The sequence below is a fragment of the Ptiloglossa arizonensis genome, chromosome 2 (genome assembly GCF_051014685.1).
Source record: "Ptiloglossa arizonensis isolate GNS036 chromosome 2, iyPtiAriz1_principal, whole genome shotgun sequence".
Taxonomy (NCBI): domain Eukaryota; kingdom Metazoa; phylum Arthropoda; class Insecta; order Hymenoptera; family Colletidae; genus Ptiloglossa; species Ptiloglossa arizonensis.
The window spans coordinates 23,363,151-23,390,932 of NC_135049.1; the positions used below are offsets into that span (position 1 = coordinate 23,363,151).

Below are 27,782 nucleotides of genomic sequence, written 5' to 3' on the forward strand. Positions count from 1 at the left end.
GTGTCGTTAAATTTCTGTATATGCACATTCGCGGTTATACTATCAACTTGGTTTGCAGCCAAAGTAAGCATCTTAATTAGCAATTCAATTGATTCCGCATCACAGGTTAAAGACCTTTGTTGTCATTATTCGCTTTCCGATAAACATATTGTTCCGAGAACAATAAAATTGATAAGATAATAAATATACCACTTTCTAATTTCGAGGCTCGAAATAATAAATTTTTCCGGTTAATTTTACTTCGTTCCGATAGTTTTGTACCAGCGATTAATACCGAAGCGAGTCCGCGCTTAACATCTTCGCGCTCGATCGTAAATTGATCTTTCAAGTTTCTCGCAGCTAATCGTTTCAGAAAATGATTCGAATCGAGTATCATATTTTCCGCTTCGCTCCGTGCACGCTCTTTGGCAACTTTGATAATTTGAGAAACAATTACGCGTATATCCATCGACTCGTGTAATTACGATTTAAAATCTTCTTTAATAATAATAATAATGTCACATTATTTATTTTAATATTATCTTAACTTAACCATCCGACATCGACCGGTGAACTTTCGTTTCGTTAATTACACAATTTACAAATCGTGAACGATCGCGCGCAACCTTTGTATCGATCGTGTACCTCTTCCTTCAACGCAACGTTTGAAATACACACTCGGTGGTTCCTCGATGATCGCAGATCATGCTCGGATAGAGGCTCGTACCTCGATCCCTGTAGTCAGAGCCGAAGTCAGGTGCACGCGTAACCAATCGAATCACCGAAACCGGTTTCTTCGAAAACGAAACACCCAACGGAAGGAAAAAAAAAAATTTCTCTCTCCACGTTCCCGAGTCATTTTTGACCGATGAATCACCCACCGCGATGCGTCTCGGTCTTGCCCACGAATTACAGGACACCCTGTGTGTAATCGTGGCCACAGTAGCCGGCTAATCGTTTTCACAATCGGTCGGTTCTGTGCCGGTAAATTCGCATAGTTTTCGCGTTATTCGTGCGCCATTAAGGCGTCTGGAAGGAAACGTTAGCGGTCGAGTAATGAAATTCGTATTAGTCATCGCGAAGTCACTGAACTTGTGTATCTCGAACCGCCGGCACAACCGAGCGCCGACTTTTTCTCAATTCGGTGTGCCCCGCGCTCGGTAGGAATTTTCTACGCGTAGGCAAACGTTTTCGCGATCTCCCCGCGCGCCCGCTGGCTCCGGGCCCCGATGTAAAAACGAAAGTCGATTTACATAAGAGCGCGAATCGTTCGCGGAATGCGCGATTAGTCCGGGGCAGCTAATTAAGACGATAAAAATCGATCGTGCAGGCACGCATCGTGCGTGAATGATTTTCAGCGCGTAGAACGAACAGAAGAATCGGTAACCGGCGCGTTCGACCGGCCGGGTCTGGCTTATTTCGTCGATTATCGGTCGCAATTTAAAATAAACCACCACGTACTTCGTTACTTTCACTGTATAGCGCGGCCGTGGCTCATAACGCTCTTATCAGATCGACTTTCCGTTCCGCGGATCGGTAAATCCGATAAGAAAAATACATACGAAAATGTTCGCGAACAGCCGATCATTAGTTTACCGGAAAGTATCGCGGCGCGTTTTCATTTGCGATCCCTCGAGCGTTTCCACACTCGGCTACGTAATATAATAGCATTCCGAGAATATCGCTTCGAGATCCGGATCAATATAATCTACGCGTCCCCCTCCCCTCTCCTCTTCCCCTTCTCCCCGCCCACGGTGCGTATCGGCAACGTCATTCCGCGCGGTATCAGAATGTTGCATTACGACGTCCCCGGTAGTACATCGAACGATACAAATCGGGCGCGAAGACGAGCCTTTATCGCGGGATCGATCGCGACCGAGTCGAATCTACGGCGAGACGCGAGTCAATTGCAACCGAGTCAAAGTTTAACAACGAATGGACCGAATATAACGCGATCGATGTGCCGCGCGGGATTAACACGTAAGTCTCTGGAACGAAACATGTTCCGATGATATGTCACGAGCACGGCACGCACCACGTGCGGGAGAAAACGAGTACGCGAGTCGTCGTTGAGGCTGCCTCGTAACGTTAAAAATGGCCGAGCGACGACGGCTATTCTAGGCGTCGAATTTCAATACTATCCGCAGAATGCAATTAATAGTCGATTAAGAGCGAAACTACAACACTCTTCGTACGATTAACACACCGGGTATAACAAATTCTTCGCTGGTTGGTATTTCAGAGCGAATAAGAATTGCGGAAATCGATTCTCATCGTTGGGGCACCTCTCCGGAGATGGATGTCTACCCGAAGATGGATTTCAATTTTAAGATATCAAAAAGAAAGGAACTTTTCTATATATTTGGTATAAAATTTATAGCTATTTTGTTTTTTTAACATAATTTTAAATATTCTCAGTACCGTTCTTAACACCGGAGAAACTCGGATTATATACATATTTATTGTACACTATGGCGGCCAACATTTAAAAACTGTTTAATTATAGTGGAGTAGAAGTAAAGGGCCCCGCAATCTCTAGTGGCGGCACTGAATATTCTTTTTCTAATCCGAAGATGATCCAAACGCTGAAGGTCGAGAACGTTCTGAATAATTATATTTAAATTAGGGACTTAATTCCTCTACTTGGTTCGCAACGGACAAGTCCTTATTGGCCATTTTTGGAAGCGATATACCCTTGCGGAGTTCCCTTGTTAGCAAAACCGTGGCGCGCATGCGCTACTTCACCGCCCATAAAGTTCTCGCGTACGCCGTGGCACTCATCCCTCGAAACGCGCGCATCCAAGCCCCGGCCAAAGAATTGCACGCGATTTATAGCGCGCGGTTCGTCGGCCGAGTGAAAATCCCCAGCGCGTTAACGATACACAATACTTTCTGCTTAATCGTCGGCATGCGTGTACGCACGGCGTTACGTTTTCGCGGTATGCGATCGATCAATCATTCTATTCCGACCGGGACCAAGTTCTGCCGCGGGTCTTGAATTATTACGTTCACGCGAGCACGGCTGGGACCTGAGCACCGGCAATAATCGACGACGCGTGCGCGAACGCGACATTCTAACCTCAAAGTCGGCGACTGCAGTCGGATCGGGGCCCGCGCACGAAGTAACTCTTTTCCAACGAGTTTCGCTCATTTTCGGGAGAAGTGCGGGTTATTGTCATCATTTTTCAATGCTCGCAGAAAGGGAAGGCGAGATTCTTTACCCAATAGCATGCTCAGAACGTCGAATATGTTTCTCTTTGTAGGAGAGTCGTAGAATAGATTGGTTTTGAAGATTCCTCGGGTACACTTGAAGCTGACCAGCAAAATGTCCTTGTACGACCTTCGTTGATTCAGGTCGTTGCTTTTGCTATTTTTGAGGCTACAGTGTCATGTAAAGAGAGGTCATGATCCCACATGGAAAAAAAAAGTTTGCCGTATCCCCTCGAAGCGCTTTAACTATTGTTTTGTCTAGTCTGTCGCGAAAATATACAGACACTAGACAAATTAAATTTATAAAACAAAAAGAACGGTTTTTATTTAAAGATTATTGTTTTTATTTATACTATAATTCTTGTTTCTTATAATATAATATACAATAATTCTCCAACGTCGATATAACACTACACAAAATCGAAATTATTTCGGTCTCGGAATATTTTTGTGATAAACTCTTCCTAGCAATTTCAACTATATTTGTAGAAATCTATAATACTATCAACGGGACATCACGACATTTGACATAACTAAATGCGTAAAATGTTGGAATTAATCAATCAACTACTCGGAACGAAACATTGTTCCCCTGATTCTAGCTCAAATTTGATAAAAATATACAACACTGGAGAGTGTACTTACGTGAACGTTGGTCTAATTGGTTATTAAACTGCAAACCGCAGAAACGATGTAAAAGTTCCCCGATAAAATAAAATTTTTAATCCACTATCCGTGGCGGTTCAACGTTCCCACACTGTACCCAAAGTTCAACGACAGACTGAGGACTCAGAGGCGCACACGATCGACGAGTACATAATATCAGGTAGACACACGCCACAACCAATCGGATACGACCATTGAAAAAATAGTTCGGGGATACTGACCCACCCACCGAACTCATTCAGGACTACAATTCATTGTACGGATGAAATCGAGGGTATCGTTCTTTCGAATTAGCCGCATTACGTGCAAACGGTCTGTTCGAAATAATTAGAAGGCCAACCGATGTAATCCTACGGAAAAGTATTCGGTATTTTAATAGCTCCTCGTACTATGGGTTACGTGCGTATACGTGGCAAAAATGTTACTCGATTAAATGGACATATGTCTTTCGTCATTGGCGGTTCATTCATTCTCCAAAGAAGTCTCATAATTACTTCGAGCAACGTACCGGACAGGTATTTTATCGAAACCATAATGACGAAGTTTCATCCACGATGGAGTATTGGCGACGCGGGGAAATAATTTATCAGCGTAGAAACCACGACAAAATCAGGTTTTATTCAACTCGTACGAAGCAGATGGTCAGTTAATCGCTCGTCATCAATATCGTCAGGCTGACCTACATACGGGCCTCCAGGACATGGATCTCTCCTTGGCGTCGAACGAGCGAACCTCGACTCTGCGGCGTGCAATATCATTTGCCTAAAGTTTGCGACTTTCCTACTTCAGAATTCACCTTTTCTCGCAGTTGGAATCCGACGATGGACTCTGACATTCCGGCAACCAATAATTTCCCCGTCTTTTTCCAAGTACCGTCAACCAATGACCTTTTACCATCTCGAATGGCGAGTAATCTGCCTGCCCTACCTAAACAGAAGGAGCCCGTTTCCTTAAAAGTTGTCCGAATGAGGAGAGAAATGAAACGAATATCGTTCGAAAACCGGTGAAAGGAGCTCGCCTGGAAGTATCCTTTGTCTCGAAGTCCCCCCGAAAACCAACTCGAGCGAGAGATACTCATCGACAAGGTCGAAGGTTGACTCGAATCCACCGAGACGTTCGACCTCTCTTTTTGCGTGCAAGAAGAAAAAGAATTGATCGACAACACCGTCGTATTCCCGACTCTCGATCTTTCGAACGGTAGGTGATACTCCCGTTGCCGTTTCAGCTTTCGCGATGGGTGCATTCGTTTTGCGGTTGAAGCCTTTCGAGTTGTTGCTCGGGGCTGTAAAAGCTCGTGGGACAGGTAGACGAAATTTGATTGCTCTTATCTCTCCTCGACGGGAGACTCGACTATGTTTGTATCAGAGAATGAGCAAGAAACGGGAAGAGCAAACGAGAAACATATACAGCGAGTTGAAAACAGAGAGAACGAACGAGATAAAGTTTTAACGTTTGATCGTCAGCCGCGTTCTATGCATACAATTATACGACGATTTCGTTTATCTCGAACCATCTAACCACTTGAAATTCGAATTCTTTTTAAATCGGGACAGAGAGGGTTCGAGTTTCAAATTTTCACCGATACAAAGTGAAAGAATTAACGTTCGAGAATTCGATAAATTTTGCCAAATTTGCGAAAGATGCCTCGAAAAACAATCGCTTCTAAGACAGAGCTCTGTCGTTCGAAATTTCTCGCAATTAATTCTCATCGACACAATTCCGAGGAGTATCAATTATTTCGAGAAACCGGTGACCGGACCAAGTGGTCGTTCAATTCTTACATCAGGACGGCAAGAGGAGAGGTCGATGTCTCGGAAATCGGTAAGCAAACTCTTCGCGATCGAGAAGTTGTTCCAAGTGTACGTTGGTACTTATATCGAGAAGGAGGAGGATGAGGGAGTCGTCGACTCGTCTCGAAGGAGTAGCGATTGTTTTGAGAGACGGCGAGCGATATTCGGTGGGAGTATTCGACCTGTCGCTTGGAATATTTTGTATCGAGGCGTGTCATCCAACGGAAGAAGATGCACCGGGTACCACCGGTAGAAGCCAGCGAGAGAGAAGAGGGGAGAAGAAAATAGAGAGAGGGCTGGCCGGTTGCCTGGTCGCCCCGAGTCTGACACCCTTTAGCCGAGTTTAGGCCGACGGCGAGTATTATTAGCTGGCATCGCGTGCTTCCGTGTCCTTACCTCATGAAACAATGAGATCGTCCGCGAAAGATATGCGCCAGACCGTTCCCTGGTCGCGGTGTATCGCGTAGTTCGCGCGAGACTCGCGTACGAAAAATTCGAAGATCCATTATTGTTCCTCCTGTTCGATAAATGGACCCGGTGTTACCGTTTTCCTTGAACTTGCCAGCCGGTCGATGCATTATCCTCCGCCGTTCTTAAACGATGCTGCTGCTGCTACTACATCCGCGATCAAGACATTCGGTGAACACGTACGTACCGCGTACGCGGTACCCTATGCCAGCAAACGATTTCGGACATCTGTTGGCTCTTAAGATCGTTTATCATCTATCGGTCACTCCGAGTTAATTATCGCGAGACACCGTATACGAAACGCGGTTACAAATACCGAAAGGTCAACGCGTTCGTAAACCTAACGATTATTGATGGTCTCCGCGCGAGCGGAACCCAAACGCTCGCGGTAATTGCGACATACCAGTGAAACACCGTGATTACTTTCCAAAAATGTCTAATAAGCCGTGAAGGCGAGAACAAGCAAAGAACTCTTTAATTTCATGCAATTGGGTCTCGCGATAGAATCGGTGCGATTTAAATTTGGAATTTAATACCGCGAAGTGAAACGGGCTCGGCCACGTCGGACAGGTGAGAAAGAAAAAGGTTAGGAAAAATCCAACCGCGCGAGAAATATATTGCGCAATTATTCGTTGCTTCGCAAAAAGGTCCGCGGGTTGGGAAACACACGACCGGTGGCTTTGGTCGGCGGTTGCTTTATTTTCGACTTAATCGATCCGAGGCGGAACGATTAATGCGCTTAGCGCGACGACAGAAACCTTAGGTACATCGATATCGAGCAACGATACCAACGGTCCCCGATCCGTCTAGCTTCCGCGGGTCGAGTCGATTGTACATCGCGGAACGGCAGAAACGGAATCGGAACGAACGTTGTACGTAAATCGCGCAGGTTGCATCGATAATCGCGCCCGCATCCGGTAACCGGATTAGATTCGATTAATTTTCTAGCCACGGGCCACGTACAAGCTCTTCAAAGTGCAGGTGCGAACGTCAAGGTAGCTTCCGGGTTCTGGCTACCGCGTCAAGGTCAACCGGTGAGTCGAACACGATATTTTCAAGAGGTATTTCCTTTATTCGATGTATCAAGATCTCGCGACACTTTTACGGCCCTATTATGTTTCCTTCGCTCTGTCGCGTGCCGATAGTCGACCGCCACCGGGGGATCTTGTTAGAAGAAACGATCCCTCGCCGAACGAACGAAGGAACGCGCGAATCGTGATTTTTAACCACCGGTTAGCATCTCTGCGCACCTGGAACGGGAGGACACCGTTAAACGGACACCGTGTAGCGACACCGAGCTGGAAATTTACGAGTACGACGAGGGAATCTGACACATTGCACGGTACACGTCAAACCTTGACATTTGTACAACCCTTAAACCTCGAGACGCGTTTTATTCTCCAAACTTCTCAAAACTTAGAACAGCGCGCGCGTAACCGTTGAACTCGCCCCCAACGTTATTCGCGTTGGTTCAACGGTGTTTAAAAAAAAACGATACCGATGACCTTGATAACCCATCGAGACATCGATAATAACTCTCGAAACGACGCAACCTCCGAATCGTCTATTTTCTCTAGGATCGATCGTGACGCGATACGCGATCCGGCGGAATCTATACGAAATATTTTCGTTTCGGAAAATATTGATCGAAACGAAACGAAACGAAACGAGCATATTGGGTCTCGCGACGGAATCGGTCCATTTTAAAATTTGGAATTTCATACCGCGAAGCGAAACGGGCCTACGAGAGGAGGTTTCGTCGAGTAGGTTCGCGAGAAGCTCACTTTCGAACGTACGAAAATTTCCAAGGACGGGGGACGTCTCGCGACCTTGACTCCACGGCGGACAACCAGTACCGTTGTCCGTTTAATAAAATTTGTTCACGGCGACCGTGCCGCGCGAAACGCACTCGAGCAGCGCGGAACGACAAAGATCGTTGCGCCGCCCGTGTAGGTGTACCTTACGTTCGGTTCCAACCACTTTTCTCTAACGGTCCGCATAGAGCGCTAAATGCGAGCGGTACGCCAACAAATGAATCTCCGACTCGTGTCCGGTCTCCTCACGGTGATTCATTCCGTTGATTGACTCGTTGTTTCCGACTTTCCCTCTCGTTATCACCGTTCGGTCTTATCAGACATTGGACGGTGAATGTTTTCCCCGGTTTTTCATATTATCGAGTTTTAATCGCTCGACCCTACCGTAACGTTCGATTCGTAAACGATTACCGCTCGAACGAACGTTAGGTGAGTTACTCGCGGTGAAACCAACGTTCGTTGGTGTTAAATTGCGAATTTTTACGGTATATTATAAGGATAATATTGGTCGAGTTGTCGCAAAACGTGCGAACCGCTCGGCACGGAATTAGCAATTTAGTCGAACACTTTCAGATTCCGTTGTCGCGGCTGACGAACGTTATCTCGAGGGCGATAATAGCCATGGGCACTACAAATCGTGTAACTGTAAAAAAAAAAAAACACACACACGCCGAGTGGTAAAATGGCGTCAAGAAGTCTCGTATCGCGATTCCAAGGAATCATATCTGATTGGTTGCGACGGTCATCCACCTGAACGGTTTGAATTATTCTTCTCGATCCGAGGTTGTTCAGAAGACCCAAGCACGAACGTTACCGATATCGATAGATCGTGTACTATTTACCGAGATTTTTTCGCGTCAATTTTTCGCCTTTCGAATTACCTAATTGCACGATCACGCGCACCGTTTCATCGGGACCGTATCGATCTCGTTTCGTCGGTGCATCGTGTTACTGGACGTTCGATAAAAACCGAAAAGCTACGTATTTACGGAGATTGATACGCACGAAGGTGGTCGAGAGATAATTCGCTTTGCTGAACGCAAATCAGAGCATACAAAGGACGTGCTGGAATGACACACTGTTGGCATAAAGAGCAAACGCACAGATCGTCGTCGAGTGACTCATTTCCGACAGCAGATACACGTCAAGGTCGATGAATTCCTCTACCTTAGCACTTTCCTTTGCACTCTGCGCGCGTCTTTATCAGATTCCATTCGTTTCTTTTCTCTACCGGTCGTTCATCGTTTCGAAGTAGGCGCGATACCGCGAGAATTGAAAGAGGTACCTTTTCTTTCCTTTTTTTTCTTTTTTTCTTTTTACGCAAAATTCTCGATCGAATTCATCAAGTGCCCGCGACAATATTCAGAAACGTTACTTACAAGAGACACGTGTAACTTTTTTTATATCGGTCGAAAGAAAAATCTGATCGTACGAATATTATCGCGCGAGATATTAAAAGCATGGAATGTTAGACCAAGTACAGCAGGAAAAATACTTGTCTCTGTTCCGAGAGAAAAAAGATTATCACTAGTTACGTCACTCCTTCATTATCTATTGTACTTCAATTTCAGCGATTGTTTTCATAGAATCTTTTATTATCATATATTATACGCGGTATTATACAATATGTATAATGGCCTTCTTTCGCTTGTAACATTTTTACGAGTAAACGGAAACAAGTCGCTAATACTATTGGATCGATTCGCGCAACCGTGTTAATCGATTATTTTTTCACCGTGTTTGTGAACACTACGTATCCCTAAATTGTTTTTATTATATTTCTTTTTTTTTAAGACGACCTCGTACGAGCCAACCGAACGTTAACCGAATATTTTTTCTCCGTGCTTGTGAACACTACGTATCCCTAAATTGTTTTTATTTTATTTTTTTTTAAGACGACCTCGTACGAGCCAATCGAACGTTAACCGAATATTTTTCCTCCGCGTTTATGGACACTATTGCTAAATTGTTTTTATTTTTTTTCAAGACGACCTCGTACGAGTTAACCGAATATTTTTTCTCCGTGTTTGTAAACACTACATATGCCTAAACTTTTATTTTTTTTGACGACCTCGTACTAACTAATTTTTTTTTTTAAGACTACTTCATCACGGTAAGAGTATCGTCGCGTTGAAGGCCCGGTATTGTAATATTTTCAACCAACCATGACATTTGATCTTCTCCCCGGAATTGATCGAATTCCACAATTGTTTGGTTCGGATTAACGAAGTCACTGTGGCCTGTCCTCGGTGCTACGTGCGGTCGCGCGAAAAATGTTCGAAATGAAAAACTTTGGACCGAGGACCGTGAACCGAAAATTAAATAAATCACGGCCGGTAAGTACACACATTAATTTCACGGGACAGAGTCTTTTGCCACAGATATTTAATGGAACAATATCAAACGTCCGCAGGGTCGTAATTATATAACTTTGGCACCGAGCCAATCAAAGAATTCCGGAGTATAAATTCAATATTAGATTCACACAAACCATGTCGACGCATGAATGCACCGGTTCGCTTCTCGCGAAGAAGACACTCTCCACGAATCGAAGAACTTTATGACCCTCGGTTTTATCGGGTCATCGTATATATAATACGACGATTCCTTTCATATTTTTACGAGATAAAACGCGATAGCTTGTTTGCAAATATTGGTCGTACGCGTACACTTTCACGGAAATTACACTAGAAGAAAATTTAATTAAATCGACAACAACAACAACAACAAAAAAAAAGAATATCTTCAACTTCACCTAGATTCTACGCCGGAAACAATTTACATCGGCGTTATTTTACTAAAATTTATCGTTCAAGCGTAAATAATAATAATCGAAACACCGACCCTTCGATCACTCGTTCAACGATCTCGTTTCACAACATACGAGAAAAGCGAACGAGTGATCGAAGAGTCGGTGTTTCGATTATTATTCGGGAACGCTTGAATGATCAATTTTAGTAAAATCACGCCGATGTAAATCGTTTCCAGCGTAGAATCGACAGAGGTGCGAGTGAACTATCTGTAAGGTCGATTACTTCGCAACAATTATCGCCGATTCCGAAACTAGAGAGCGAACGTTTCTCCCGACTCGTCGGGGACTCGTTCGACCGAGCGTAATCGTTCAGTCGCTAAACCGTGGCACGACGCAAGAAACGGCAACCTGAACCCTGCGAGCAAACATTGAACCTCGAAAGGAAGAAAATGATTCCCCGTTGAATAAACTCGGAACATACGGAGGTGTGCCGGGATCCTTCGGAAAATGTCAGACGTAAGTGATACATCGGTGGCATTAAAACGAGTAACGAAGGTAATCAAACAATTTAACCGTAAAAAGCAACGTTCGATGTTTCCCAAGCAACGCGCACCCGCGCGCGACCGTCCCCTTTGGGCATCGATGAAGATACAATCTCATCGGGAGATATGCATCCTTCGATTCCTCGGAAAAGAATGTTCTCCTACCGCCGATAAATCAAGGCCCCGGCTTGTATGCGCGTTCGATTTTATGCGCTCCTCTTGTTCCGTGGCTCGTGCAACGCGTTTCCCGGGGACGATTAGCCGTATTGCTTCGGCAGTTATGACCGGTGCAGGAATTACCGTAATTGCGTAATAACGAGATTGGCTTGCCCCTAAGGAACGGGACGCGAATTGAGACAAATGGTAAAGGATCGTGGCTGCGACGCCGACAAAGATACCGACAAACGCCCGCGACGCTCGCTCGCTCCGCGCGATACTTTTTCTTTTCGACTATCGTCGCGCACGTAATCGACGCGAACGCGACCATCGTAGGAAAATTCGAAATATTGTTACCAGCCACGGTAACCGTTCAGTCGTCGACTGTTATCGTCGTTTCTTCTTTCACGAGAATTTCGTAACTCGCGAACTTGCGCCGTTGCATTGCGAACGGGCGAATAAGACGAGCCAACTCGATCGTTTCCGATAGATTTACGTATCAAAAGACCGTGAAAGACGCGAGATTTTGTATAGACACGAGGACGAGTTTCTGTTTTATTTTTCGTCGAGCGACGAAACCGATAGGAACTTTTCATCGAAAAGTATGGTATTCGAAACAATATATCGACTCAACTCGTCCTCCTTGGGGATTGAAAAATTCTACCGATTGATTTGCGATATTGAAAACCGTCGCAAAAATATACGGAACCGTGAAAAATGATATTAGGTTGTTCGGGAAGTCATTTCGTTATTTTTTTTTTTTTTTTTTTTTTGATGAAAACGAAACACGATTTTTTTAGAGTGTATAAACGTATTTTATTAAATTATATATTCTCAATTTTGGAAAACGAAACGACTTGTGGAACAAACCAATAAAATGAAACACGAAACGGGGAAACCCGATCCAACGATTTCGTTGGGTTATCTATCATTTCGGGGAATGCCCATCGGAGAATTCGATAAACGTATCGATTGGGGGAACATCGAAGAAGTTACCGTAACGAAAAGGAAGAATCTTTGATCGTGGTAGTCGGATTACGTTTTTCTACCTTCTTTTCCCCTCCGAGCATCGAACCCCTCGTTCGCGTAACTCGATTGAGAAGTATTCCAAAACCGGAAGGTAAAAATGAGATTAATCTCGGTTCGGTGTATCGTCGAGATTTCCGGGTGTTCGTCCTCGTCGACGAAGGGAGAGCCTTGCAGTCGCTGCAACCGCAAATAATCGATATCCTTGCTGCGTCTATTCTCTCTTCACCCTACCCTAATCCTTCCTCTCTTCGGCTCCTCGTTCTTCCTACTCGCTCACTCTACCTTTCTCTCTCCCCCCCCCTCTCTCTCTCTCCCTTTATTCTACTCGGTTGCATCGTCGACGCCTCCGCCTCCGCCTCCACCTCTTAACAACCTACAAATCGAACAACCCTCATTTTCCGCGTTAAAAATTCCAATCTCTGCCTCTCCATTACAAAACGGGAATTTTCTAGCCAAAAATTGCTACAAATTTTAGGATGGATTTCAAATTCACGAAACTCGCGACTCGAACTTCGTTAACGATTTCAAACGTTCGTGAATCTACAAAAAAAAAAACCCAAATAGCTCGAAATTGTTTTCGATCTCTTTCGACGTTCGCGAATCCACAAAAAAGCTTCCCAAGTAACTCGAAATTGTTTTCGATCTCTTTCGAAGTTCGTGAATCCAAACGAAGCTTTCGAATCAATCGTTCGATCCAAGTCGAGAACAATAACGAAACTTACGTATCGCCGATATTCACCGGACTATCTACGGCGAACGATTAACGATCGACCGAAAGTGCATTTCGTTTGTTTCGTTATCGTACGATGCATCGTAAAACAAACGATAAGGCCCGATGTAAGAAAAATTGTATACGGCTACGTTTAAAAAACAATTTGGACGACAAGTTTGAAATCTCTGTCTGCGGGGATAATCTCGCACAGAAACCACCGGTGTTCCTATCCGTGGCTGTATATTTTATTTACTCGACTATTGTTATTCCATTGTATTTGCGAGCAATGACAACGGCTCGTTGCGCGTACGAAACAAAGCGGAATCTGTGGCTCGGAAGATCGCCGGCAGAACGAGCATTGTTGTAAACAATCTATCCTCGGCGATCGTCCATATAGCGGCTGCAGTTACAAGGAGACCGGCTCGTATATGTAATCACGATTGAAACAAATCGGTCCAATTATTGTTATGAATTCACAACGTCAATCGGTCGAACGCGCGCGCACGCTAAGCGGCCACTATCCGTTTAAGAAGCGAACCTGTGCGCATGAAACTGTTCTCTCTTCGGGGGAACAACGAGGCGAACGATATTACGAAAGACGATAAGAAAAATCGCGTAGCTCGAAGGAATGCGATCACCACCCCGTGGAAGATAATATATTTTCGATTCGGTATTTAATTACAGTTAGAGGCAATCCCGCAACACGATACGACGCGGTGCGATCATTGCGTTCAACGCTCGCTGGAACTGCACGATCACCACCTATTATTAGTTATTTTACGATCGGCGGGTATCTCTTCGCGATGCTAGAGCACAAAAGGCATCGTAAACTTGCACGGTCACGTGCGCGTCGTGCTTTTCACTACAGATCGATTTCGCGACCGAAGACGAAGAACGCGTCGTCTTATCTACGGGATACGTCCGTGTCGCAGGCGGTTTGTTTTCCGCGTGAATTTCTTCAACGAAACGACTATCGAGCGAGTTCGACGTATCGTGGATTTTTCGTTACGCGGGAATTTCCATGTGAACGCTTTCCCCGAATCTTTGCGAGCTTTCGGGGAAATATTAATCGAGATTAATTTTGTATAAAATGAAGTAACAAAATTTTTTTTTTTTTTATGAATCGTTTAAACGCGTTAAAATCGATTAAGGTTTACCGAGTGTACGAAGGTACGCTCTTCTTTTCGAACGATTTGAATTTTTTAATCAACTGAATATTTAACGAAAAAAACTGTTTGGAAAAATAGCGCGAATCTCGTGCGTATCACGCACGAAATGTTTTACACCTGATTGATATACATTAAACGCAGCAACGTCCGATCAGGTTGTAGCCGAGTGTGAGATACATGGGAACAACTTTTACACCCGCTGAAACCGGCAATGTAAAGGCACGCGAACGTATACTCTATAAATTTTATACTCAGCTTGCATCGGACAGCAGCTTTGCACTAGATATCGATAAGTTACGCGAAGCTCATTAATAATACGCGCCAAGTTTATAAGCTTTAGCGTTTTGATAAACTGCTCGGTCGTAGAGGTCCGAAGTTCTTGGAAGAGTTGCCCGAATATTCGGAAAAAGTCGTGACAAGTACACGCTTGTCGAGTATTTCGAATAATAGTAACTCGATTATGCGAGCGAAAAAGGTTCGAGTCTCGAGTTACGCGAATGGCTCTGGTTCTTGGAAATGTCGATAGTCCGACAATACAAAGCGACTACGAAAACTTGACCGATCAATTAAACAGTTAAATTAATTATACATGGTTGCGATACTTGGCACACTATTCGATTATTATTTTCATAATATCTGGAATAAAGTATATGCAAATTCCACCGTTTTGTATGTGCTTTTAATTTTCATAAAAATATATCTCTCAATTATCGACGAATTGTTTACAAAATTTTTATTCCAATACGTAACCAAAAAGTGCAGATAGTAAAATGATGCTGTGAGTAAAATAATGCAAATAGTAAAATGATAGTACGATGCAGAGATCGTCGAGCGTAAATATGTTACAGATACGATTCCACAATCTTGATAAAATATTTGATTTGTTGATTAAACACTTCAGATTGCCGAGTTCAAAGTACGGAAACAATAAATGATGGTTACTACGAACTGACCTCCACGATTTCATTGGTTTAGCAACATGTTTATAACATTTGTTAATCCGGCGATTTCTTGAACTTAATGTTGCAACAAAATATAACATCATTTACGATTTCAATATTTCCGTTCTTTGTTAATGAAATTAGTTTTTAAAATGTATCTTTAATATAGAAAAGTTTGATAATTTTGTAAAATTTCGGCAGAAAACTATTAACACGATACGTGTTACGAAATTTAAGGAATGGACGCACGAATTCGGTCGAACTTCCAGTTGGCAACACTGAAAAGAACAGCTGTTTGCACGTCAATCCGTTTGAACACATTTACCGTGCGATAACCTTTCCAGTGACTATATTAATAATAATCAGACTTCAGAAGAGTAAGAAATAGTGAATTACCAATATTGTCCATAACAAAACAATATCTTGCGACTATACCCAACATTTTGATCGTTACAAATTTTAAGTAAAAAAAAAGAAAGAGAAACTGTAATTCTCGGTATGTTCAGAAGTTCTTCGTGTCTTTTTAAAACATTTTATGATTTACATCATAAACCGAAAACGTGTTCAAGAATATTAATGTGCCGTAAAAAAAAAAAACTACAAAAATGTCATTGCACATCATGACAAGCACGCGATGAAGTTGGCTACACTGACGAGCGTTAGGTCGAATTTCAATGTGCAGATTAAGAATGCTTCCGGATAGTGGCTCTACGTCGCTTTCACAAGCAACTAAATATTAGAATAAGCTACGAGACTCTGTTAAATATTGATGATAATATTTCGACGATAACGCACTAAACATGGGTCAAATACTTTATCACATACATATATATTCAAGTTCGTGGTTAAAAAATACAACTATTTGTGAACCAGAGGTAGATAACATTTTTTTTAAATAGAAAATATCTGTCATTGCAAAAATTCATTTTATACTTTCATCGGTATAACACAGTTGTCGATCGAGTAATCGATCGAAAAGTAACTAATATCTCTTGTCGAGAACTTCGTACTTCTTACCATCGTTAAATGACGTTTATTGAATATGAGTTATTTAGTACAGAGAAATAGAGAAGAAACAAATATTAATATGAATTATTCTACGAAAAGCGTAGCAATTGAAAGTAGGCAGAGAACAGGAAGAGACGGCAAGAGTCTGCGCAGAATGCCAGGACCGTAGGTATGAAAATAAGAACCTGTTTTCACAAACACGAGATCGAAAAATTTAATTTTTTTGAATAAAGTGTTGAAAAGTGTCGTTTTTATCGCCGTCTTAAAACAAGATACACACTTTTAAGTACTTTCATTTTTCGTTATGAAAGACACTTAGTTACAATTACCAAACATCTCTATACATGTCACACAAAAAGATATTAAATATTGTGTTACTTAAAAGACTGAAAATTGTACCTTTATACAGTTAAATATTACGAAGATATATGAAATTTTATCGAATGTAATCTTCATGATTGCATTGGCCATGTGGTCCTGTACCTCCCATTTAATGTATCAATTAAGTTAAAACTTTTTAGGCACTACTCAAACGGTATAACTTTGAATCCGTATATTTTAATAAATACCATTAATGAGCTGCCAATGACCAGTTCATAGTAATGTTTCGATCAATCACATTCACCATCCGTTACTTATTCGAACATGCAAAGCCTCTGGTACGATCTCGTCTTCTACTGATATTTAAACACCGTGAAGTTAAAATTTAAACAATTTGTGCATAAAATGAAAAGAAATCGGAAAAATCAAAGCGACATGTGTCTTAAATTACTTAAACCAAATTCTCGAAACAATGTGATAAATGCACGAAAGAAGGAAGGAAGGAAGAAAGAATAAGGGATACGCGAAGACGGTCGAGAGAGGTTAAAGTGGGGGAGAGAAAGAGGAGACTGGGTGGGGCAGCAGACGCCCCGCGGCAAACTGTCAAACTACGCCGGTTCCGCAAGGTTCGTGGCCATCGGCCGCCCCCATGGTAATGCTCCGTTTTCCAAGAGCGTGTATACACAAGTAACTATGCACGCACGCTCTCGACAGCATGAGCGTTGAACGCGTGATGTGACCAGTACGATTAATCGAATTCGAAATATGAAATAAATGACAGAAAACATTGCATTCTTGTACTCACCATCATTTTATAGTTGAGCTTCCTCGGCGCGGCTACGTTTTCCATTCTCACGGACATATTAGCGGTGTTATCGCTCGTGGCGCCAAACGAAACGATACCGTGCCGTCGGTCCTATTACTACGGTAAAGTGTCTCTCTCTCTCTCTCTCTTTCTCTTTCTCTCGCTTCTCTAATCGTACTTATACGTCGTTGCTGGCTTTTGGTCTGGCGTTGCCAAGAGAGCGGCGTCAGCCGTGTTTTTCGTATCTCCCGACACTGGTTAGATGCAGAACCCACACAGCACGGTCACGAACGAATTTGCACTCCGATCGGCCGATAAACCGGGGTGGAGCGGAGGCAGAAAAAGAGCGAGGAATAAAGAGAGAGAGGATGAATAGGTGTGGGTGAGACGCTTCGTAAAACGAGGGGGGGGTTGTCGGGAGGGGGTAGAGCTAGGACGAAGTACGGTACGTATGGTTACGAACGCAAAGGGACACGATAGCCGGTCGGTATGGTTTTAACACCGACGAAATCCGATGCGACAAGCGCAACGATAAATCACTTTACACCGTACGAAAGAAAGAGAAGAAGACGGTAGAACGACCCGGAGAGAGACGAGGGGTCGAGACGGGAGGAAGAGCAGAGGAAAGAGGGACGTGGTGTGTGCGGCTTTCTGTTGCAGTGGCCGAATGTACACGCGTGTACTACGTAAATGTACCAAAGAAAAGAGCGAGAAGGATGAGAAAAGAAGGAGGTAGAGAGCTGAACCGATGGCGATATGAGACGGATGTCGAGTGTCAAGAGGGTGTGTCGGCTATACACTTCACTACTACTATCAGTCGTACACTTTTCTCCACGTCGTAACTCGTTATTAAAACACGCACCACACCGAGAGAATCAGCTAGCTACACCGAGCTGAGTCAACGAGCGGAGAGACTACGCGAGGATTATCACCTACTTCGCTGTCGTTTTCAGCCTCAGTGGCGGCCACTGTTGCGGTACGATCGTCCTTATCCACCTCGTTGCCGTCTTCGTCGGGATTGTACCCTTTATCGTTGTCCTCGTCGTTTCGGTCGCTGTCTTCTTAGTCCTTGCCTTCACCCTCCACGTCCTTCCGATCACCGTTTCTTCTTACTTCTTGCTCTTCTTTCACACTTGGTCTTCCAGCTATCGCGAAACCTTCCTATCTTTACGTGCTTTCCGTCGTCGTCTTCTTCCGTTGTATCTCACGCGGCTCGCACCTTTTACTATCGTACAAATTCCACGGAGCACTACTAATACAGCATGTTACAAAAATAGAGTTTGTGTTCCCTTAAATAAAATAAATGTACAATTAATTGTTACTTGTGGTTAGGAAACATTTAGTGTATGTGTTGTCTTGTAGGTAGAGTCTAAGCTACTGCCCGGCGAGGTTCGCCCATCTTGCCCGAAACTAAGGAGAGTCGCCGCTTGGAGGCGCTGTACGCGCCACCACCAACGGTGGGGCTCCGGCGGCCGCACCTGTCTGCACGACCGCCACTCAACACACGCTCACGGTATCACGGTACGCGAGCGATATCTTACGAGCTTGTCGAGTACGACAAAGAGATAACTAACGTCCCTTCGGTCCGTACAACAAGGATGGGAGCTACTGCCTAACGAATGACGCAGAGGAGAGAGGGCCGTGATCACCGCGGTTTTCTCGACGAGTTTCGGCGTGGCGCAGTTGGCAGGCATGCGAATGAACGAGCGGCTAGCACGACGGAGACCACGATCAAGAGCGACGTGCGATAAACGAGGACCGAAAATGAAGGACGATACGAGGGAAGAGAATGAAAAAAGAAGAGAGAGAAAACGGACGACAGACAGTGGCGGGTGGTACACTCACCCCCGTATACGCGACCCTTCGCGATGCGGCAATAAACGTGTGTGCCGTATGCCCTCTTATGTAGAAATCTACCTGAGATAGTACGAAGTCTCTCTTCTCGTTCGGCGAGCGTTTGTTAAAGAAGAAAAACCGGTAGGTATTAAGGTCTTTCACTCTCTCTCTTTCTTTTCATAGGACGAGATCGATTCTTTCGGCCCTTTCGTTGGTGCCCGACGAGGTTCTTTCGCACCTTCTCGCGAGAGACTCGCGTTATCGATCGTGGAACGACCTCACTCACTTCTCCTACTCCCTCGAGGTCAGGAGACGAGATTTTCCTGTCGCTTTTTTCCCTTTTCAACGGCAAATCTCGGCAATTTTCTTCGCGGTCATCGACATTTCTCATTCACAGGATGCTGTTAGACAAACGGCGTAATCTTCGATCTAAATCGATCGAGTTCGCGCAGGAACACATTCCGTTAAATCGATCTTCCGCTCGCAACCTTTGGGATCGTCTCCATTATATTGTTACGCTCGAAATTTTTCTTTTTACCACGTATTGAGCGTAGCTGTGCATTGCTCACGAAAGATGCCCTCTACATTTGCAATCGTACGGAGATTCTCGACCAATGGCGTAGGAATTGGAAAATCGGAATCGCTGCTTTCATCGTACCATTTCTTTTAACTCTTCGGGCATTGGAAAGAAATCCGTCTTTTTCTTTTCTTACGATTATTTTTAGAAGGAATTAGAAAGTTATATAATGCATCGTTCAGATTGTATAGTATTTGACATTACCGATGCAAATCGAGCGGATAAGTTTCACGCTAAGTCGGATTGAAATAAAGTATCGCAAAATTATGAGCAGTTCGTACAGTATAAGGAACTAGACAGAAGAAAGTAGGCGTGCATTCCAATTACATTGTTACCAAGCTTATCATGCACGTCTATAGTCTCAAAGAGGTAAGTATTATGAAAACACTACTTTCGGTAACATAATATTGACTTTACGTCGAACAGATGTCCGAACATATGCCTGTACTTCATGAAAACCTTGAAAAGAACTGCAGAAATAAATATAAATTATTATTTCTTCAGTTATGTCTGTACGATTTTCACGAGTAATAAATCATTTCACTGTAACATCGTTAATCTCAATTATTTTTGTCATCCATTTCCCGGCAAACCTTACCTTGCAACATTTTCGATAAATTACGAACGGTGTCAAATGAATAAGGAGTGAAATTTAATTATCAAAACGAGGGTATGACATTACAAATAATTTAAAGACATCAACCTCGTACATTGATCTTTTCTTTTAAAGCGCATCGCGCGGTTGTCGCGGACGACTACACGATCTAAATGTATAAATCTTTCGAGTGGGACCGCTTAAAATGTCGTTTTTAATAAAATGTAAACGACGTGACCGCAAATGCATCGTTTACGTTAAAGAGACGGTAAATATTTTTGCCAATAATTCATCCCTGTTAAAATCCCAAATTCGAGAAGACGTTCAGTCGCGCCAAGATCGTTATATACAAAGGACTCGATCTTTTGTCCAAGCAAGTAACATTTTATCGATACCGTGACTAATCAGTTTCGACTGTACACAAATACGAAAATATGTTTTCCCGAGTCCCGAAAGATAAGAGTGGCTGCCTTTACGACACGCTGTAAAATGACGTACACTTCCGTTGTAATGACGCGTATATCCTGTCCAATGAGATCTCTGTGTCATTATCCAAACAACCCGAGACTGAATCAGTGCGGATCCTTTGCCCGCGGTAAACGTACAATCGCTGGCCGAATCGTCTTCCCTCTGTGCGTTCCATAGGCCATTTCGAAGCTGCCACGGTTACCTGGCGGACTCAGTCATTAACTCTTTGGGGCACAGTGGGTTAAGAAATGTCCCATCTCTTAGTACCCTTTTTAATATCGTGGATAAGAATATTTTTCGATCCACCGGTTTTCAAAGAATTGAAACCACTTCGTACGAGTAACACGTACGAGACTGTTAATAAATTCCATCCCGTAATCGAACATCCAATCAATCTATATTTCGGTTTCGGTTATTTTCTATAATTTCGCACGTTCGGCAACCGTGTCTCGGAGAGTTAACATCGATTGGCCGTTTACCTGGATTTACCTGTCGCGACCACGTAGACACCGAGACGAAGAAGAAAGCAGGCCACTTTGTTTTGACCGATGTATTTTCTTGTATCTTTCCCTCTCTTTCCCTCTCATTCACTACGAAGTCACGGACAAGGTCAAGGCCGTTGGCCTTCATTTCTCGACATCCTCCACAACCTCCTACGAGTTATCTGTCTCCTTCTGCCTCCTTTCTTCCATCCTGTGTTCCTTCTAATCTTATTCGTTCACCTCAGCGTCCAATTAATATATTCGTTAGCCAATCGGTTTCGAATTAGATCGTAACGCAACCGACTCGAGTGAATCTCGATTCCCGGCCGACTGTACGTGCCCGCTTAGGGATTAATTTCCAATACTCCGTTTTGGTTATTTACACCGTTGCGTCGGCATAGGCGCGGCTTTTTATTTTCATATTCCCCTCGCCCCTCTCTCCCACCTTCCCCTCTTTCTCTCCCTCTCTCTCTTTCTCTCTGTCTCTCTAGCCCCTTCCTGTCCTCCTCGTTGTTTTCCATCTTCGATTTCGTCGCGTCCACTCGTGCGCCTCCTCTTCGCAGCCTGAAACAAAAATGTCCCTCGCAGAATGAACGATCTCACCTGGTCGACTCGTTCTACTACGCGTGGAATTGCACGGAGATGAGAGGACGGCAGCCACTCAGACATTCCGTTGCTCGTACGAACAGGTTTCCTACCGATTGCAGAAAAAAAACACGTAGACTCAGAGTAAGCTAAACAAAGTTATTCGCGGAGAGAATCGATACGCCCGATTTCGTCGAGGGACCAAAGAACTCGGCATTGTTCCGTCCCTCGCGTCTCGTATCGCGGCCGGATGTCGGGGAAAATCGGTTTCACCGATGGTTTTTCGCGCGAAATTTCACACGCGTCCCGCGCTCCCTTACCCCCGCACGCCCCCTCATCACGGGTGTTCGCGCGAGCGAGCCAGGGATAGATAGATCACCGGTAGGCGACCCTCCTAAAAAGATATTTCGAAGTCGCCACTTTTGAACCGCGATATCAATTTTTTGGCAACGTTATAAATGGCCGCTATAAACATGCCACGCCACCCGCGGGCACGTCAATCGTTACGATAGGAAGGCCGGGAGTGATATTTTTCAAAGATCCCGCGGTATCGATGTTGATTAAAAAATCCTCGACGTGTCGCCGCGGACGGACCGCCGGGCAAACATTTTATTTATCGCGGTGGCGATTGAAAAATACATTGGCATAAATTATTTCGGCGTTGCATTTTTTCTTCTCTTTTCTTTTTCTTTTTTTTTTCTTTTTTTTTTCTTCTTTCTCGAAACAACGTCGACGTAGGCGCAAACACGGATGCGAGCAACGATACGTGTGCAAGCGTGTGCGCGGGAGGAGGAGTATTGAGGGGGGGGGGGGGGAGAGGTAGCGACGGAGGTGGTGGGAGAAATATCGCGACCAACCACGCGTATATTTTTCTTTTGTTCGCGAGACGCGCTATCGAGAAAAATTTCGCTAGACGAGATTCTCGAATATCGCGGCAAGAAATTCCACGAGGTACGCCAAAATTCCCTAGGGGCACTCGGGTCAACAGGAAGTCAAGGCCACGCGGTCAATTGCCCCGCGATCCGTCGCCGTTATAAATAGATACGAGCGGCCGGTATCTACGCATCTATTTGCACGCATGCTGTAAAATCCGAATCGGAGTTATTCCGACCGAGGTATACGGTTCTGCTTTCCCGGACTTTTCCCCGTACCGAAATGTCCTGCCATTGACCAATCGAATGCGCGATAAACGCATCGATCGTTAAATCCCTTAACGCTCGCTATTGATATCCCCGGTATATCGCTATTGATAGGTTTTAACGAGCGGCGTGTGTCTTTCGTACACTCGCGCGGATACAAAAGACGTTGAACGATTAACGAAAGGATAAACGAGAAATGAAATTTTACAAAGGTTCGAGAATCGTCTACGCAATTGGTTACGAAACAACTCCCGGGTACGTTGAGGGAAAAATTTGTTTCTCCGTCCTCGATAACGGTAATAATAATTCGTTCCGAGTACCGGTGGAAGTAATACTTTCATCGAGTGGAAACTTTCTCGTGCGACGATAATTAACCTCTTAATGGGTATGGTAAACGAGATATACCGTTTAAAAGCAATTACAAATTACAGAGGGTTGCAATTAGAGTAAAAATCAGGTACGAACGGAATACACCGTACATTCGATAACAATTTTAACGAATGCCCAATTTGTATAGCGTATTGGGGGTTGTATCGACTATCGTACCCAATTATAAAGCCGTTAGAGCGATCCCCTAATTATTTCGAGCATTTTGAATAGGTTTACAGAATACGAGTCGAAACGAACGGTCTACGGTTTCCTAGGCCACGGTGTTCGTTTCGAACTAATCCGTAGTTAATGTTGACGCGTGTCGATTTAATGCCCTTTCAATTTTCACCCCTGTAACGTCGACCCTAAATATATGTTTGCGAGAAACTCCGGGCACAATTTACTCGACGATTTCCAGACAGACGTCCGGATTTCGAAATTACCACGGGAACGTTGCGCGACACGGTGCGTTATCGCGAAAAATTTTCGTAATCCCCAATTGCAACAAAGGCGGTTAAATTCCTTCGGATACGTGGGTCGACGGTACGCGACGAAACGTATCGGATTAATTACAGTGTGGAGATCGTACGGAAAGGAACAGTTCCTATCGAACAAGAAGAGCACTTATTGATCCGGTAGGTGGTGGATGTAGCGAGTACGGCTTATAAATGCCGCTACGAAAACTATAACCGATGCCAATTTACTTCCTTTGACGTAGAGTTATTATGCAAAGCTCTGTGCAGACCTACTCAAGAAGGATCGTCGAATACCGCGACGAAACGAATCCACCGAGAACGTGGATTATTTTATTATTCCGAGACGCGGAAAGATGCGATACACCGATACCGGGGGTAAATTGATCGAATCTTATTGTTACCTCGGTGGGATCGTGACACTCGAATGCAAACTGGCGGTTTAGAGAAATAAAATATTTCGCTACCGGACGCGACCTTAAACGTGCACAGATTCTTTCGTATCCCCGTCACCGGGTCTTACGTATTTCTTTCGGATTTAACGACACGGTGCGCGGTACTTTCACGAGGCATCGGGATTTCAATGCGATTCGTTAAAAGGTACAGTTCCGCGGACAAATTCAGGGGGAATAACCCTGTACCACCCTATACCGGCGGAATATATAATCTCGGGGTCATTGCCCGAACGATCTTTGGGGGTTCCACCATGCCTGGAACGAGGGTGAGGTGCCTCGGAATACTGGGCTGATATCGACCACTTTCCCCAAAAGCTAAAACGCGAAGACGAAATTAAACATCTCTCCCCGGTCTTTTCGTTCGTGAATATCTGAAACGACCCAAATGGGCATCTTGGCAAGGGGTGGAGGTAGCGAATAAAGAAGAAAGAAAAAAAAAGAAAAGAAAAACACAAGAAAAAGAAACGAATCCTCGTAAATAGAAATATCGACTCGTTGGACCTCGGTCGGCGACGAATAAAGTATCTGAAATATCGTCACTACGGTCGCACGGTGACAAGACGTCGCCGTTTCGCTGTTCCACGAACAGCTCTGGGTGTCTCTCCCGCGGTCTTCATTAATAACAATTCGATCTCGTTTCTGTTAATTCATCGCTGTTGATTGTCACCGTCCCGTGTATACACACCGGTGCGTCTTTTCCACGTGACCTCGTACAAGTGTGTCCTCGGCAGGTTTCTACCTACGAATCCCACCGATCGTAAGATTAATCGATGCAGGGTACGATCGATCGGTCGGCCCCTATCTGCGGCAACGCGACGACGAGAGAACCCCGGTATAAGGGACAAGGTTCGATCCTTTTCGGACGCTACGAAACGTACCGAAGGAGGAGGAGGACTCTCTCGAGGAGTGTCTTCTGGGTAGGAGGGAGACCAGGATAAGGGTTGTTCGACGGGTGGCCATGCCTTTTGGGGCAGTGGCCCTTGCTGCGATGGCTCCGAGGGTGAGAAGGGGCAGACGAGGACCTACGCGTTATTGAGCGGGCATTTCCCACAAAGCGCAGACGAGGGCAACCACCCCGTAGCGCTGCGGCGCGCAGAGTTCTCTACTCTCCTTCCTCTCCCTCTCTCACCCTCTCTCCGACCATTTTGCCTTTTCCTCCCTTTGCTCCGATCTCTGTCTATCTCTGCATCTCCCTGCCCTCCTAAAGCGTCCCCCCTCCCTCCGACGTCCCTCCTCCTCCCTCTCTTCGTCCCTCCCTCCTCCTTTATCTTTTTCTGTCGCCTTCTTTTCCCGTTTCCCTCTGCCTCGCAGCCTCCTCGTCCTTTCTGCATCCCTTTCCGCGTGTACGCACATATATATGTATGTATGTATGTATGTATGTATGTATGTATGTATGTATGTATGTATGTATGTATGTATGTATGTATGTATGTATGTATGTATGTATGTATGTATGTATGTATGTATGTATGTATGTATGTATGTATGTATGTATGTATGTATGTATGTATGTATGTATGTATGTATGTATGTATGTATGTATGTATGTATGTATGTATGTATGTATGTATGTATGTATGTATGTATGTATGTATGTATGTATGTATGTATGTATGTATGTATGTATGTATGTATGTATGTATGTATGTATGTATGTATGTATGTATGTATGTATGTATGTATATATAAATTTGTATGTATGTATACATACATTTGTATATATATATATACATTTGTATGTACATCCGTATATATATACATTTGTATGTGTATATGCGTGTATGTACATGCGCTGTGTACCGCGTATATACTTCTCACTCTTGTTCCATCAAGGCGAAGACCGCCTGGTTTTTCTGCGAAAAAAAAATTTCTCGACATCGATGGACGAGGTTTTGAGGTTAGCGCGCGCGTTAAATTCCCGGAACGCGACACGTTGCTCGACGTACGTTGAAGGGAAAAAGCACAAGGGAGTAGTCAGAAATTTACCGGGTCTTCGGGACTGTTTGCTGTTTCTTTTTCCGATTCGGCGGCCGACAGCGCTGCCCAGCCCACATTTTCCCCAGCAGTTACGCACGGGAGTCCCCGAACACGCGCTAGCGAATGGCTCGGTAAAACGTAAACAGAAACGAACGGTGGAAGTTAATACCGGTGGGAACGGTCGAAATTGATATCGCTGATCGACGGTCTATCAAACTTGGAAACGGCCTTCGGTCTGTCAATTCTCCGTGATTCTTTGTGAATCTGCCTTGCACCGCGCTCGCGTCCTAATTTTTTTGTCCCCGCGAATAGATTCATCCGGGTCACGCTGCGCCCTCATTTACAGCGTTTCGGAAACAATCGGGTTCGTCTTTTCGAAATAACATCCGACATCCTCGAACAATCTCTGCGCGACGAAAAGAAAATTATTATTTTTTTTTTTTTTTGTACCACCGATTAATTCTTTCTCTTTCGCGTGCCTTTCCTCGCGCATGTTTCTCGCTCGCGTTTCGTCTGCGCGAACCCTACCATTTATCTGCGAATTCCTTGCCCGGAATTGTATTACAATCTTCGAATGAATTATTCTATCGATCTGATACACGACACGAGGTTTCTGCTGTATTTCGTTATATTTTCCTTTTTGCGAAATTCTGAATCTCTTTACAAAACAGTTATGTTTCATCGAGCGATACGTTTTACTTTTCTATCGTTTCGTATGTACACATTTAGGACACTTTTATCGAAAGTACAATGAACACGCTTAATATTTTTAGGAATAATTTTCACGGTTGGTGAAAATTTTCAATCATATCGATACCGATTACCATTTTTTGTCTATTCGCAAAAAAAAAAGACAATCATGATAAAAAAAGTATTTAATTCATTTTGTTATGTTTTTTAGAGCCAGTAGAAATCAACGAGTACTAACTCCCGTGAAAACATGAGGGAAAGAGAAATGGATGTATCGATCTCACCCCTAGGGACTTAGTGGGATTAGGACATCACGGCAGCCACCCACGACGAGCCATGAAGCACCATGCAGTAGCGAAAGAAGAACCATGTAGCCCTTAGCAACGTGTTGCCGTGGAAAATCTATATCTAAGTCCTTCGAGAGTATCTTATCGTGTTTTCAGATAACGCTAAATAGTTTTTGGAATTTTCTTCTACTTTCTCAATACATGCATCGCAAACGTTAAAATGTTGTTGCATAATATTTTTCTCATTATCAATAAATCTACCATGGACTAAAGAAAGAGAATCTCTCTTTAATAACATATATTTTCGGTTATCTATATTGAACTATATGTAGTTTCTGATTATTGATATAATTTCGTCGTTTAGAAAATACTATTTCGATTTTTTAACAACGATAAAGAGCAACGAAAAACTCAACGTTTATTTAATACATTCCGTATTCGTGTTCGCATTCCTATAGTTCTAGTATTTGTAATTGCTATGAATCTC

General features: G+C 43.9%; 1 protein-coding gene and 2 long non-coding RNA genes across 5 annotated transcripts in view; 2 read left to right on the forward strand and 1 right to left on the reverse strand.

The window, feature by feature from the left end:
- The window catches only part of Shep (RNA binding motif single stranded interacting protein alan shepard), a 45,403-nt gene extending 26,630 nt beyond the window's left edge, over positions 1–18,773 (reverse strand). For 2 of the 3 annotated variants that reach the window (XM_076305570.1, XM_076305569.1), the window contains exon 1: positions 17,363–18,773. In XM_076305570.1, coding sequence (XP_076161685.1) covers positions 17,363–17,419 — 57 coding nt within the window. In that variant the 5' untranslated portion in view covers positions 17,420–18,773. Of the gene's footprint in view, positions 1–10,091; positions 10,110–17,362 lie in introns of those variants that run through there. The other variant, XM_076305571.1, reaches the window with a different exon arrangement.
- On the forward strand, positions 1,827–27,430 carry LOC143143835 (uncharacterized). Its single transcript, XR_012991268.1, has 3 exons — positions 1,827–1,959; positions 2,222–2,344; positions 27,220–27,430. It is a non-coding gene; the product is annotated as an uncharacterized LOC143143835 (long non-coding RNA).
- On the forward strand, positions 17,802–20,318 carry LOC143143836 (uncharacterized). Its single transcript, XR_012991269.1, has 3 exons — positions 17,802–18,338; positions 18,725–18,883; positions 18,960–20,318. It is a non-coding gene; the product is annotated as an uncharacterized LOC143143836 (long non-coding RNA).
- Positions 27,431–27,782: the final 352 nt, after the last annotated feature.